A 15,513-nucleotide genomic window follows, 5' to 3' on the forward strand; every position below is an offset into this window, starting at 1 on the left:
CTGCTTATGCAATTAACAATGCATTCAGCATCACTAAGCTCTAATTTTAGAAACATTCTCCGTCCACAAACATGAATCATTAATTCTGAATTCAATTTCCACACAGCTCGTTTTCACACGCAACCTTCCAGAGGCTATACTACACAGTATCTCAAATATAAATTCACTTCTTTGCAAGCAGATTACACTCCTAGAAAACATATCTGCGCAACAAATATACACACATTACAAGCCAAATGAAACTTTTATGAAAAACAAAACCATTTTCTTCTCCGGCTTCATAAATCCCCCCTCACGCTGTGTCGTAAACACACACAGTGATGTATGTCAGTCACTCCTCAACAGACAGGCAGAGAGGGAGACACTTTTCTTAAGGGAGATTGCACTTCTGGCCACGATCCGATCTCCCATCTTTCAGAGAAATGCACCAAAACCCTTCGTCTAATCAAATTACAAGTAATATTTCAGGGGACGCCAAAGCTTAGCAAGTGGCATGTATGGGAAAGTGTATGAGGTTTTCTCTCAGTCCCTTCACCTTTCCCCCGCCCCGCAGCGCCCCTCCCCTCTGACAGCTGTCAGTCTGTTCTTTGTCCACGAGTCTGTTTCTATTCAGTAAAACACATTTCAAACCAAGTGCCTGCAGGGAACCCAGGGCCTGGCGTCTTTGTCAAAGGGGCCATGCCTGGGTAGCACACTTTTTCATGGTGAAGATGTCCCATGTATTAGAGGTTTGGGCCGGCAGCACCCCGCCGGGCATGGTGAGCGCCAAAGGAACAAGCCCACACATTTCCAAATGCCCCCAGGAGGCAGTGCTCCCGTTTAGGCAAGAAATTTCAGCGCAAACCAACGGAGTCGCCCACATTTGCATCACCAGAGAACCACGGGGTGAGTCCCAAACCCCGGTGTCCCGGAGCCAGCACCACCGGGAGGGACCAAGAGAAAAGGTGAGTAACAGACGCTTGCCTTTCTATAATCTCCGCCCCACTCATCTTGCACTGGACACTCGTTCCTCACGCGCTAAGCTGACATCTAGTCATCCTTGGCACTGCTCGCCAGTTCTCTTGTCCCATTTGTCCACATCCTGCTCCACCCAGCCTGGGGTGGGTGCACCCCATCCTGACCGAATCTGGGCTCCTCACCCTGAGGACAGGCAACAGGTGTCAGCACAAGCCCAGGACCTCCATGGAGCAGCCCCAAAGGGCAGGCCTCCTCTGTCACAGTCCCTACGCTCCCCCTCATCCTCACCTGGTCCTCCCCACACCTGCACTCCCCATCAGCGGGGGCATCTTCCCTTCTCCTTCTGCTGCGCCCACAAAGGGGTCCACCTCTGCGCCTCTCCCATTCTTGGCTGTTTATCTCACTGTATCTCCAGCAATGGGCAGAGGTGGTGCCGGAGGGAACCCTGGGCCCCTGCTCCAGAGTGTTAGAGTCCACAGTTTCCACTCTCGTCGGAGCCATGCAGGGTTCTGGTAGAGAGCTCATTTCCGTCCTTGTTACTGACACCTAAGAGCTTCTGTCATAATTAGATATTGAACCACATAATCCAGTTTTCCAGTACTATTGTATTTGTAAAAAGTATACTTTTATTATTGGTTTCAGAGTAGAAAAGAAAGGGGGGGGGCGAGAGGGAGAGGGAGAGGGAGAGAGAGAGAAACAACAATGATGAGAGAGAATCATTGACTGGCTGCATGCAGGAGGATCCCCACACTGGGGATCGAGCCTGCGACCTGGGCATGTGCCCTGACCAGGAATCGAACCTGGGACCTTCTGGTTTATAGGTTGATGCTCAATCACTGAGCCACCCTGGCTGGGCTGTGCTATTGTATTTTTCAATGTCATCACATGAAGAATACTTAGAGGTGAAAAGTCTTTACGTCATTGCCCCTGGTGGGTTTCATTTCATTTTCATTTTTACTTCACTGAGTGATGAAAGCCAAACCTCTGGGGCCGCTCATCTCAGGGGAACGCCTCCATCCCTGTGAGCTTGAAATTCAAGTTCAGCAGGAAACCTGTGACCACGAGGGGCTGCGAGCTTACCCGGATGTAGGCGTCCTGGTGCTGCTTGGCGAAGTAGAGCATGTTGTCCAGGGCTAACATCCCCGGGGGCGTCTGGGTAAAGTCCATGGCGGGGTTGACGTGATTCTGTGATTAAAACACAAGGTTGAATCAGGTTAACGCCTCAGTGGACCCACCAGCCAGCAGAGGTCTGGGTTCCCACCTCAAGACCGAAGCACCACAAGGCAAACTCCAAGTAACCAAGTAGGAACACCTCTATCTCCATGGAAACCTGCTGGGTAGTGGTAGGAGCTTCTATCTACAGGGGCAGCAACGCCATCTTTTACACCCGGGTTAGGAACTCAGCTGAAGAGCGAAGTGCAGGATTGTCCTTAGATATAACACTGAAGGTCAAAGAAAATCATGTAACAACTGTGTGTCTGGGAGCTGTGCTGTGGTGAAACCAACAGCATTTGGGGAGAAAGAGCTGGGACGAGGCCACACCTCGGCCATTAGCTGCTCATTCTGCACCTTAACTTCCTCATCCTCACACGGTGCCCACCCAGCCCGTGGACTCTGTGAACTGTCCAGGGTTACACAGCCCGCAGGCCTGGGGCATGGGCACTGGGTAGAAAGCAGCTGCCCCCGGGTCCCGACACCTGCCTGCTCTCGGGGAGTGTGCTGACCTGTGGTCACTGCACACAGTGTGAAAACCAGGGAGACAAAATCATAGTCACAAATACGTCCAACACACTCTCCACAGGTTCAAGGTCACCCAACTACCACAAGGCTCTTGTCCAAGGAACAAACCACGCTCCACCGTTAATCCTCAGACACAACCACGCCTCCCAGTCCTGAACATGCATCTACAGATGGTGAGTGTTTTAAGAGTTTTTTTATTTTTGTTTTTGGGTTTTTTTTGGTTAAAGACCTGAAAAATAAATGTGAAAGAGGCATTAAAACACTTGCTTTTACCTCCTAATACAGTATAGGTAATTTGTGTGAAACTACATAATTGTGTTTTGTTCCTAAATCCTTGTGAATGAGCAGCTTGGCTCTCTGAACTGCCAGGACATCTTGGTTCTCTGTAGTTTTTCCAATTCCAGTTCAGGAAGGACTTCTTGTTCACTTACTCAAGGTTCAAACAGCCCACGCTCCTGTAAATTATGTAAGAGAACATAGACGCTGTCTTTTCCATGCTGCGGAAACGTCTGAAACACAAATGTTCTGAGCTGGCAAACAACGTCTGAAATGACCGCAGAGCGGCGCTGCCTGCCGGCCGCAGCATCCCTGCCCGCTCTCCACGGCAGGGTGGCTCAGTGGAGCGACTTTGTTTTCATTCAGTGTTTTATTCTGATTCATTTATTCGGATGTTGGAAAGTTTTAAAAATAGCAAAGCACCACCACTTATAGTAAGAGGGACAGATCTCATGAAATAAACATAATTGTGTCAAAATTGCAATTCACCGGACACATTAAAGACAGGGGGCTTCGGCTTCCACCTGATGTTTACGGAGTAAGAGGTCAGGTTTGCGTTCAATAGCGGGGGGAAATCAAAATGCTGGAAATCAATGATCAGAGACTTCATCTAAAAAGTAAGGTGCGATGAAAGACTTTGTAATACTGCCAGTTCTTTAGAGAACAGTGGAATGTCTCGCACTGCACACAAAGGTATTATTTTGACTTTGGTACATTGAATTTTCATGAATACAAGTAGCAGCTTAGGAAGTTACTATTTGCGGAGTCCTTTCGTGTCATCCATGCTATCATCTCTCTAGCACACAGTGGGCGCTACCCCCCCACCCCCAATTTGTTGACGAGGAAACCGCAGCACCATTTGCAAGTCGGATGCATTTGTTTCAGTGCTGCTAGCATTTCGACGCTACACAGAATGAGGACAGTTGATCTGAGAAAAATGTAGGCTGCTCAACAGTAGCTGCCACCCAGCATGGTCCCAGCAATGAAGAAGAGTGTGCCCCATGGGAGAGAGGGAAGTATGGCATTTATTTCAGTCCTGTTTCTAGTGTTGGTCTGTGAGTCTATTCCAAAAATAAATACACAAAAAGGAAACCAAATGACAAAGAGTAGTTCTCTGGATCTAACTGGAACAACCCCCCAAAGCTGTATGTTAGTGAAGCTGACCCTGGAGAAGGTCCCACGGCTCAAAAGTCATCAGTCTTGTTTGCATTTGCTCCCAGGGACCCTTCAAAGCCTCCTTCTATCAGTCACACACACACACACACACACACACACACCCTTATGCACACCTGGGGGCCACCAAATAGGGCACCACTGATTTCAAAAGGTCTTACAGTTAAATAATATAATTTACTTTTAGGGTTCTTTTAAAGAAACATGTGGCTATTTAGCAAATACTCCCAATAAAATAATGCCTGTGTTATGCCATGAATTCTGCAAAGTACCTTCATGTACTAACTCTTGATCCTCAAAGTAGGTTTGATTATTATTCTCCCATGACAGAGAAGGAAACTGAGGCACTGGGTGTCTGGGGAGCTTGCCCAAAGTATAGAGCCAGAATTTGGCAATCCCATTTACAACTGCATCAAAAAATAAAATAAAATACCTTGGGATAAATTTAACCAAGAATGTAAAAAGCCTGTACTTGGGGAATTATCAGACAGTAAAAAAAGAAAATGAAGAAGGTACAAATAAGTGAAAGTATATACCATGTTCATGGACAGGAATAATTAACGTCATTAAAACGTCCATACTACCCAAAGCAATCTATACATTCAATGCAATTCTATCAAGATACCAATGGCATATTTCTCAGAACTAGAACAAATATTCCAAAAATGTATATGGAACCACAAATGACCCTGAATAGCCACAGCAATCTTGAGAAAAAACAAAACTACCTGATATCAAACTATACTACATGGCCCTAGTAATCAAAACAGCATGGTACTAGCATAAAAGCAGATCAATGGAACAGAATAGAGAGCCCAGAAGTAAACCCACACCTTTATGGTCAATTAATACTCAGAGTTCAGGCTCTTAACCAGGGTTTTAGTGTCCAGGTGTTGAAGTTCACAGAGATGCCCAATGCAGAGGTCCTCAACTGTGGTCCTCCTCCGTCCACATTACTCGCTCAGGGATAATGGGCCTGCAGTCCATCCTTTTAAACAAAAGCTACAATTTCTCCACCCCTCCCAGGCATAACAGACCTCTCTCTCTCTCTCTCTCTCTCTCTCTCTCTGATGTTCAACACACCATTCCTCTGGTCTCTGACAAATAGGCTGCTACTCAACAGAAGCAATTAGAAAACTGCCTTTGATGTTCGGGACTTGCCCTAAATTGTGAAGCTCCCTGCACTGCAGATGAAAAACAAATTACTTCGTAGTGGTGGGTGAACTCTGTTCTCTCTTCCTCCCTCTTTTTCATCCCCAGGTTCCAGGTTCCATTTTCCCAGCTCCTCTCTCCTTCAAATTATTGTTTCCTTTTTCCCTTTTGGCTTTAACCGTCAGTAAAGTAATTTACAACCTTGGTTTTGGTATCAGGAAAACGAAAAGAATTACATGCTGAAAGCCTGGGAAGCTTTCCACACTGTGACAAAAATACTCCGAGAACCGGCGAGGCCAACCGTCCCCCACTTTCTCATTTATGAGACGCTCTGGGTACAGATTTATTTTCCCTTCTTGGTCCGTGATATTTTCCCCTCCCGTCTTGAAATAGAAGCTGCGTGAGCTTTGATAAATGGCTTGAAATGTTCCCTTGTCTTACGGCAAAGCCTGTGTACCTCTGTGCATCCCTCTGAAATGCCGTTTCTTAGTTCCTGCAGAATGCTGCTCAGTGAGTCCTATCAGACCGCCCGCGGCCCCTACAGAAATGGGGGTGCGCCCTTCCCGAAGCACCAGGGGCTTTTCATTTTGGGGAAATGACACCAACGCTGAAGGTAGCACAGTTTTTTTTATAGTGAGCACCCTAACGGGGTTTGGGTGTGGAGGTCTGGAGATCTGTTTCTCTTCTGTTACCCACGTGCCTGGTTTTCAGCTGAATTATTTCAGACACATTCAAGGGGCAGTTGGTGATCTAAGACAGAGAATCGCTCCGCCTGTTCCGGGCCCTACCCCAAGGCCACTGGAGAGAGAGCTGGAAGGGACCTGAAATATAACCTGGGCCAGTCGCCTTACTTTATCCACAAGAACCAGGGCTGCAGGGTCCGAAACTCCTGGGGGGCTGGGCAAAGCCCCGGGCTCTGAATCGGAGGGCTGGGTGGGGTGGACAAGCTGCCTCTCCCACACATTCCCGGGGTGCAGGTGCTGCTGGCTGGAGGCCACAGCTTGAGACCACGGTGACCAGACCAACTCGTCTGGGTAACACAGGAAATATCAAAATGAGATCCAGACCCACCCATTCCTCGAATCCTGTGCAGCGTCTACCACACTAGGACTGGAACCCACAGGTTCCAGGTAGCAGATGCATTTGCAATATACTCGCTGTTCATCCCCTGGGTGCGTGGCCTCTCCTCCAGAAAACAGACTCCTTTACTCAGAAAGAGGAGTGACAATTAGGAAGCTCTCACTTCTCCCATCGCTCACATCCTAATGGAAGTCACATGGATGAGCGCCTCCGCGGAAGATGGGAGACTGCCACCAGCCATGGAGTCCTGGTCCTGCACGCTTCCTGGCTGGGGGTCAGTGCCCCACACCCCGAGTGAGTGTTGAACGATCTACGTTGCTCAATGCCCAGGGCCGGGCTGCTCCTTCGTTGTGCGGATGAAATAAAGAGCTGATACCAGGGGGCTCGCCAGCGGGCACATCACGGGGCCGGGGGGCGCTTTGAGAATTTGGGAGTTCACATTTGTGGAACATGAATGCCTGCATGTGCTGAACAAAGAAAAACCACCTTCAAAGCAAAGCACACTGAGGAAATAGCCGTTCCGTCTACAAGAAGCCAGATCAAGGATGCTTCTCGAGGCGGGGAGTTTAGGTCACTTTCTCCAGGGGCAGCAGGCCCCTCGGAGCTCTGCCCAGCTGCACACACCTCCCCGCTTCCCCTCCCACCCTGAGAGGAGCATGTGGGTGTCGCAACAGACTCCCCAGAGGGCAGTTACCAGCCCCTGAGGCCCCTGAACATCCACGGCGGGGAGGGGGGGGCTGTGAAAATTCCTCATGTCCGGTCTGTACTCCAAATTCCAATTGAGAGATTCTTGTTTGAGAACCAAGCAACTGGATTTTTCAAGCTCCCCAGGAGACCCCCATGTCCAGTCAGGGCTGAGGACACAGTCCCCAGGTTTGAGCGTGGCAGAAGCTCCCCGAGGGCCTGTTCAAACAGGTGGCCGGGCCCACCCCCAGCCTTTCCAACTTGATGAGTCTGGCGGAGGACCGAGGATTTGCTTCCATCCACGTTCCCGGATGCTCGGATGGTCTCTGGGCCACATTTGGAGGAACCACTGCTCTCAAGCCACAGTCACGTTACACAGGAGCGTGTAAGGGACCTATCCCCACCAGCCGATGGCACTGGGACCTTCCTTCCCTGTCCCAGGTTTTGGGTAGGCCTGGATTGTATTGAAATGTGGGCCCGAGGTTGGACAGGCAACCTCTGAGTTGACCTGGCTTCTTTGCACATTTATATATTTGATTTTGTGACACCCCCTTCCTCCCCCCACCTCCCCCGTGAGTCCCGGAAGCAGCCTTTAGAAATCTTTGGATTCTGGCCTTGGACTCTCTTGGAAGCTCAATAAAAATCCATCACTTGGATGAAAACAAAGAAGGCATCCCATCATGTCTGACCTGAGGGTGGCAAGATGGTGAAAATGCTGAAGAGCAGAGAAGTGCCTGTGACCAGGTGGCACCGGTACTGGTGGGCATTGAGCCGGGCACCCCAGATATGTGATTGCATTTAACCTCCCCAGCTGCCCAGGGAGGCGAGTGCGAGTAACGAGGTAAATGCGTGTCTCTTCCTACAAAGGAGGCCAGACCTGTGACTTGTACATGATCGCAACTGGTAAGTGGCCCAGTCACCACTTCGATTCTGCAGCTTCTCTCCCTCTTTAGGTTCAAAGGTCTTTAGAGAGTGAGAAGGTGGCCCATTAGCAAGAAGAAGTTTAATTAGAGGAATGTAAAGTCTTGTAACGAGATTTTTTAAAATTCAAGAAACACATCTATGGAATAAGGGAGATCCAGCTTGTGAATAATTCATGAGCTCCCAGCTCCTCATCATTAAAATTTGATTCTTTTAGGTAAAGCACAGAGGATCGGCAGGAAAAAAAAAATCCCAAAGATGCTAAGGGTTCAGGCCAACCGATCCTAAGCCACCTCGCTCCCCGCTGTGTCCCCCTCTTGTCTGGCCTCTCGAACACCTCAGCTAGTCTCAGTCCACTCACCCCCTTGCAACCCTGACCTCCAACCAGGCTCTGCTTCCTTGGATTGGTAAGCCCACAGCTAACCTTTTGGGTTAGACCTCTGGTTCAGCTGAGCTCTGGGACCATCCACAACTACCCTGTGTCACTAAGGAGCCCCTTCCTGAGGGCGCTCTGCTCTGGGAGGGCCCATGCCTGTTCACACTGTTGAAAGCTGAGAGCGCTGGCTACACGCTCAAGAAGAGTGGGTTTCACGTGGAGGTCAGCAGGCTCTGACATGTGGGTTTCCTGAACAAGAGCAGATCAAGGACACAGGAGGTCCCTCCCACCAGCCCCAGGTCAGGCCAGCTGGACGCAGCACATGGTTCTGGGAGCCATGCCCATCACTGGCTCCTGATGCATAGGAAACCATTCACAAAAGGGAGGCCAGGAAGAAGCAGAAATACCTGGACTGAAAGATACGTAAGGCCTGGCCGGCATGGCTCAGTGGTTGAGCATCAACCTATGAACCAGGAAGTCATAGTTCGATTCCTGGTCAGGGCATATGCCTGGGTTGTGGGCTCTATCCCCAGTGTGGGGCATGCAGGAGGCGCCGATCAATGATTCTCTCTCATCATTGATGTTTCTCTCTCTCTCCCTCTCCCTTCCTCTCTGAAATCAATAAAAATACTTTAAAAAAAGATATGTAAGGAAAGCTGGAGAATCCACTGAGATAGTTAGCCCTGGGGGTAATAAAAGGGTGAGTGGTGTGTGGGAGGGAGGGGCAGGTGGGGGTGGGCCTGGGTGACGCCTGTCTGTAGGTGTCTGAAGAATTAATGTCCTTCCGCTCGGCCACGGACACAGGATGAGCAGGGATGTACCGTCTGTAGGAACATGGAGGCAAGGACGGCATCCGGCAGGAACGCTGTGCCCAGAACAGAGAGCGAGGCTGGGAGCGGCTGACCTGGGGTGCCCTGAGCCCTGGTTCCTTCCTCTTCTCATCAGAGGGTGCTGGGTGTCTACTACCATGAGGGGCACCATGGGAAATGGTACATTTCATCAAAGAAGAACTGAAAACAAAACAATGCTTGCCCTCAAGGTACATCTGTCTCAGAGAGAGCTGTTCAAAGCCTCAACAACACAGCTTTGAAGTGTGGAGACACACACACACACACACACACACACACACACACACTCATAAAGAGCTGCACCAATGGAAGATCTCACCCGCACATTCTAGATTTGGGGCAAATTTCCTTCGCACTTCTTAAAGTTACTCTTAAAAGGTCAGAAAAGGCCAAGGAACGATGCCCTGTGCCCGGTTCCTGAGCACCTGGTCCGCTCTCACTTCGGCGCCTGGAAGAAGCAGGATGGGACTCTGCGCTGAATGAAAGGATGAATTTACACGCTGTTTATTCGAGATGTTGATTTAGTAGTCAACACAAAGAACTGCCATACACACTCAATTAAGAAAGGCCTTGGGAATGAGCTCCTTGCAAATGAAGCTGGTATGTTTTTTTAAGCCTTCATGAATAATGAAGCAATGCTGTCAAGGTTTATAAAGATATCTGCGCCTCTTCTGCCAGCTGAGCCCCGCAGGATCCGGAGCAATCCGGGCCCCGCGGCTCATGGTCACAATTCGGGGCCTTTCTTCCCTTCACCCCCAGTTCCTTTTCCTGCCACTTCATTCAGAACCCCCTCTCCTCCCCTCTGCTCACTTGAGAACGGGATGTGCACAGCCCAGGTCACACACCGTGGGTTCCTCGGTCTCCCCGTTACCCGATCCCAGGGAAGAACACAGGTGAGAGGGCCATCAAAGGACCCAGAGCATCCCGGCCGGCCTGGCTCAGTGGCTGAGCTTCGACCTATGAACCAGGAGGTCACGGTTCGATTCCTGATCAGGGCACATGCCCGGTTGCGGGCTCATCTCCAGTGTGGGGCATGCAGGAGGCAGCTGATCAATGATTCTCTCTCATCATTGATGTTTCTCTCTCTCTCTCTCCCTCTCCCTTCCTCTCTGAAGTCGATGAAAAAAATTTAAAAAAAAAAAAAAAAAAGGACCCAGGGCATGCGCTCCCATGACGCAGGGCAGACCTTGCTGACCCGATGGGGCACCATGCCCCCCAGCCCAGCACAGCCCCCAGGCCGCCTCGGGAGGAGACCACCCCTGCCCTGGGGATGAGACCTGTGACCTTGTGACCTCGGAGCTGATCCTGGCGCAGCTGCTGCAGATGAACTCACAGAAGGTCAGAGGCTGCAGCCCGCCTCCAGGCCCAGCACTGCGGCCTCTCATTCGGGGAGGGGGGATGACCACCCCCATCATGGGAAAAGCAGCTGACACCCACAGCACTCCCGGGCGCCAAGGACTGCTCTCAGCTAGAGGTTACTATGCCCAGGGCCAAATCCGGCCTGCCACTTACTTCTGTACAGTTGGGAATTTAAGATACTTTCTTTATACATTTAGGTTATTATTTTTATAATCCGAAGAAGAAGAATCTGTGACACATGAAAATTACATGAAACTCAAGTGTCGCTGTCCATAGAGAAAGCTTTGTGGGAGCACAGCCAAGCCCATGCATTTACATGCTGCCCGGGCTGCTTCCTCCCGTGGCCTGGAAACTAAAATATTTACAATCTGGCCCTTCACCAGGAAAGCCTGCTGACTCCTATTCCCAGCGTGGTCCTCAGGGCAGCGCTGAGACACGGGTGGACCACAGTTAAATGTCCACTCACAGGGAATGCCAAGGGCAGGCTCCCGGACAGCGAGGCCCTTCTGGAATTGTCAGTGTTGCACGTCCCTGGATAAACACTGCAATGGCTCTAAAGCCCTTGAAGGCTTCCCTGGACAAATTCCAAGTCCTGCAGAGGTGATGGTGAAAGGGGTGTTTGCAGTGGCCTCACTCCTGACGCAAGGCCCCCTGGTGTCGTGGGCCCCTCTGCCCTGACCCCTGCAAACCTCCCAGGGGGTGGGAAGGGAGAAAGGAAGGACCAGCTCACAGGAAAAACATCTGGCCCCCAAAGGCCCCGAGAAGCCCACCCCTGGCGTAGGGACCTACCCGGTCTTGGGCCCCGCCCCCCTGACTGTGCATGGCAGGAAGACCCTGGTCCTTCCCACCTGGCCAAGGCTTCCTCAGGAAAGCACCGGGCTAACCGGGTGGGCAAGCGGGTGCATGGAGGGGAGTGGGCCCGGTGGCGAGCAGCCCAGGCTCGGAGCGACCCCCCAGGATCCAGTGCCATCTTCAGTATCAGCTGATGCTCTTAGGAGAGACATGTCGCCTTTCTGAAGCCACTTCTTTGCCTGCAACCCTGTGCAGGTATTGCCTCTCTCACTGGCCTGCTGTGAACATCAGCAGGGAAGGTGGAGAGAAAACACTGTGAACAGAGCCAGGCCCCAGGTGAGCCCCGGGGCAATCACCCTCCGGCGGGGCCTCCTGCTCCATCCGCAAAGCTCCCAGCTCAGCAGCCCTGGTCCTGAGTCTAGGCCCGGCTCCCCTCAGGACAAAGGCTGGCCTTGAGTTCCCAGGCTCCTGGTGTCATCAGTTTGAAGTTTGGCTTTCTCTCAGGCCCCAAAGATCAAGTTCCTTAGGCCCCTCTCAGCCTAGACTTACTCACAGAACTCACCAGCACTGGGCTAAGGGGCTCCTTCCTCAACTGTCTCCCCACCCGAGACCAGACAACAACTAATTAAAGAAGCAAAAGTTGCCCTGGCGGGTGGTGTGGTTCACCTGGTTGTCCCATGCACCGAGAGGCGGTCGGTTCAATTCTCAGGGCACATGCCGGGTTGTGGGCTCGATCCCCAGTAAGGGGCATGCAGGAGGCAGCCAATCAATGTCTCTGTCTCTCTCTCTCTCTCTCTCTCTCTCCTGCTTCTTTCTCTCAAAAATAAAATTAAAAAAAAACATACTGGAGGGAAAAAAAGAATCAAAAGTCAGCAGAAGACCCTGGGGATAGTCTGCCTCCTGCATCTGCCTGCACTGAAACATGGACAATTTTAGTCCCGTCCCAGACAGTAACTTGTTCTATTAATAAAGACTCTGGCAAACAAGATTCAGTAGCATCTCTCATTTTTCGCTCTTTTATACATTCAGCAACATTTCACCTGACTTCCAGGTACTGAGTTACATAAGCTAATGCAGCATTTGGAATATTCTGTTAATGCAAAATCGGTGACCCTAAACCACTTCAGAGAGGAAATACTTTAATTACCATCTTGGGAAGACGGCTTCGGTGCACTAGGTAAGTTGATCAATGCGATGTGTAAATACACGGAGTTTTTTCTCCACCCATCGGTGTGTGTTTCATTGACTGGCATTGGCTGTGAAGCTGCTGCCCACCAAGGCATTACAGAAAGACTTAAAGTAATCAAATAAATATATATCTCAGCATAAAATGATGTCATCTTCCATACTCCCAAGTCAAGGGAGTACTTGTTACTGGATGGAGAGTCAGAGAGAAGAAAGGAGCGGGGGGAGGGGGGAGCGGGGGGGGGGATGTGGCTGATGCATGAAGGATTGTTCTAGGGAAAGAATGATTGGGAAATGGGAGGGTAATTTGAACTAAGATATTCCCTGAAGGACAAGGGGGGTGACTCCAGGGACCCACTACCCAGATGGTGGAGAACTTAGAAGACCCCACCCTTGGCACTTAGGGGGAGACACAAACATCTGTGCCCACAAGGCCCCCCTACACCCCCAGGCTGTTCATGATCTGAACCCAATTCCAGCTCCACCTGGCATCCCACAATTCCGTACACAAGCCCCGCTCCAACTCCCAGAACTGTCTCATCCGAACGTAGAATCATTTGCTGATCACCCTGGAATCACCTGTCAAAGGATAACTCAGGTACAGCCTCAGGGATCCGCCTTTGAACTTGGCCAACATGCATCACCATGCCCTCAGGTTACTATGCACAACCACCGAGCACCCTCGTCCGTCCACAACCACATCTCAGAATGACTGGTCGGAGCTCTGCTTCACTTCAGAAATTTAAACCCTGGCAAAGTAAAATTTTCAAAAATGTAAAAGCACAACTCAAAAAGTAGGGCTCTTAGGGAATAATCACAGGTGAAGATTTACTCAGCTCTGTAAGGAAGAAATCACCAGCATCTGCAAACAACAATTTTAGGATGAAATCCCTGGGTTGCTTACACAGCTGGCTGCTGTGCCTCAGAGCACTGCACCATTTGAAATGAGCTTCCTACTGGACCATCTACCAGGGAAAAATCTACACGCGAACCATCCCTTCCCAGGGTCTAGGCTCGAATAACAGTGAAAAACCAAGTCCAACATGACTTAATTCCTGGAGAATTGAGTAATCCTTGGTAAGAACTATATTTTTATTTGTTCCAAAATGACATTGAGTGGATGCGCCACCAGGCATTTTACTTTATTTCCTCCACTTTTGAGTAATATTTTAAATTGGTTTGAGAGAAAGAGAGAGAGAGAGTGAGAGTGAGAGAGAGAGAGAGAGAGAGAGAGATTGAGATTTAGTTGTTGCACTTATTTATGCACTCATTGATTGATTCTTATGTGTGCTCTGTCCAGGGATCAAGTGTGTACCTTGGTGCTGGGAGAATGTGCTAACCAACTGAGACTGGCCAGGGCTGAGTAATTTTCCTTAGGGACCTACTGACTACACATTTCAAATAAAGGAAAAAACAGCTGTGACTTGAGCCATGTTGGATTGCAACTACAGATTTTTTGGTTGTTCTCCCTTTTGTAGTTAAAAGATCAACCTTGAATCTTAATTCTGCATTTCTTAGAGTAAACCAAAGAGCTGACGCATTCGTCTTTTTAACGCACCGCGCACATACTCCAGCTGACCGCCTTTGGGTATGTGATAAAGAATGTATGTCCACATGTGTGAGCACGCTGAAGAAGGGAGGTTCGTACTTAGGCATCTGAGACGTTTCAAAGTCTCAGCGCTGAGTGTCACAGCTTAGGGTTCTGAGGGTGAGCCCTGCAGCCGTCCACAATCTCAGGATGGCTCTCACCTGGAAGGTGAGCAGTTCTAGAAAGCCCAGTTAGTTAAGGAGATTCAGAGTTACTATTTCATCTGGCATCCATTCTAAGGTGCACTGGTCTTCATATCCTAACGCAGTGGTTCTCAGCCTTCTGGCCCTTTAAATACAGTTCCTCATGTTGTGACTCAACCATAAAATTATTTTCATTTCTACTTCATCACTGTAATTTTGCTACTGTTATGAATCGTAATGTAAATATCTGATAGGCAGGATGGTCTTAGGTGACCCCTGTGAAAGGGTCGTTCGACCGCCAAAGTTGTCGCGACCCACAGGTTGAGAACCGCTGTCCTAACAGTTCTAAATTCGGGTCGAATTTCACAATTAATAGCATCTTTCAATTGTTCTCAGCCAGACATCAATCACAAAGTAATTTTCTTTTGAGAGGGCAGACACCCATATAATCTTATTGACCCATTTCACCCCAATCAATTTTTCTGAAACACACCAGCATCACACAAGCAGAATGAGTATCAGGATCTGGAATAAAACCCTGAGACAACAGGAGAGCAGTTGTTCACCCCAACACGATGGGTGTGGGTAGCTATGGGTCTGGGGTGGGGGCCAACCAGGCCGGGTCACTCCTCCCCAGGCCGGCGGTGCTCCAAGTGTTAAGTCTGCAAAGTGGGGCAGTGGGGCCACTAGGAGCTCAGCACCAAGGGCTCATCATTCCTTTTCAGGTTCTTTTTAAACCGTGTCACCAAATAGTTTGCCAAAACACAGACCCTGAGGAGGTGAGGTGCACGTGACCCGGAAGGGCCTGGCTTCATGGGTAGACGGTTCAGAAGTGAGACTTACCCAATGTACTGCCTGGCTCCTTCTTTCCATGTATTTACAAGTGTGACATGAGGTACCATGAAGTCCAGCAGAGCTCATTTAATAAGTAAATTTTTTTTTTAAATATATTTTATTGATTTTTCACAGAGTGGAAGGGAGAGAGATAGAGAGTTAGAAACATCGATGAGAGAGAAACATCGATCAGCCGCCTCCTGCACATCCCCCACTGGGGATGTGCCCGCAACCCAGTACATGCCCTTGACCGGAATCGAACCTGGGACCTTTGAGTCCGCAGGCCGACGCTCTATCCACTGAGCCAAACCGGTTTCGGCAGTAAAATATTTTTAAAACACTTAAATAATAGGAAGTTTTGGTTTTCTGATTTTTAGTTGTACATAAAATGTGTGCTCACCATCA

At 49.7% G+C, this 15,513-nt stretch overlaps 1 protein-coding gene across 3 annotated transcripts in view; it reads right to left on the minus strand.

Annotated features, from left to right (window-relative positions):
- The window catches only part of ELMO1 (engulfment and cell motility 1), a 401,514-nt gene that overhangs the window by 192,887 nt on the left and 193,114 nt on the right, over positions 1–15,513 (minus strand). For all 3 annotated transcript variants that reach the window (XM_070424794.1, XM_070424795.1, XM_070424793.1), the window contains one exon: positions 2,038–2,142. In XM_070424794.1, coding sequence (XP_070280895.1) covers positions 2,038–2,142 — 105 coding nt within the window. The remainder of the gene's footprint in view (positions 1–2,037; positions 2,143–15,513) is intronic.

The sequence above is a fragment of the Myotis yumanensis genome, unplaced genomic scaffold (genome assembly GCF_028538775.1).
Source record: "Myotis yumanensis isolate MYYU_CA2020_CCGP unplaced genomic scaffold, mMyoYum1.0.hap1 SCAF_9, whole genome shotgun sequence".
NCBI lineage: Eukaryota > Metazoa > Chordata > Mammalia > Chiroptera > Vespertilionidae > Myotis > Myotis yumanensis.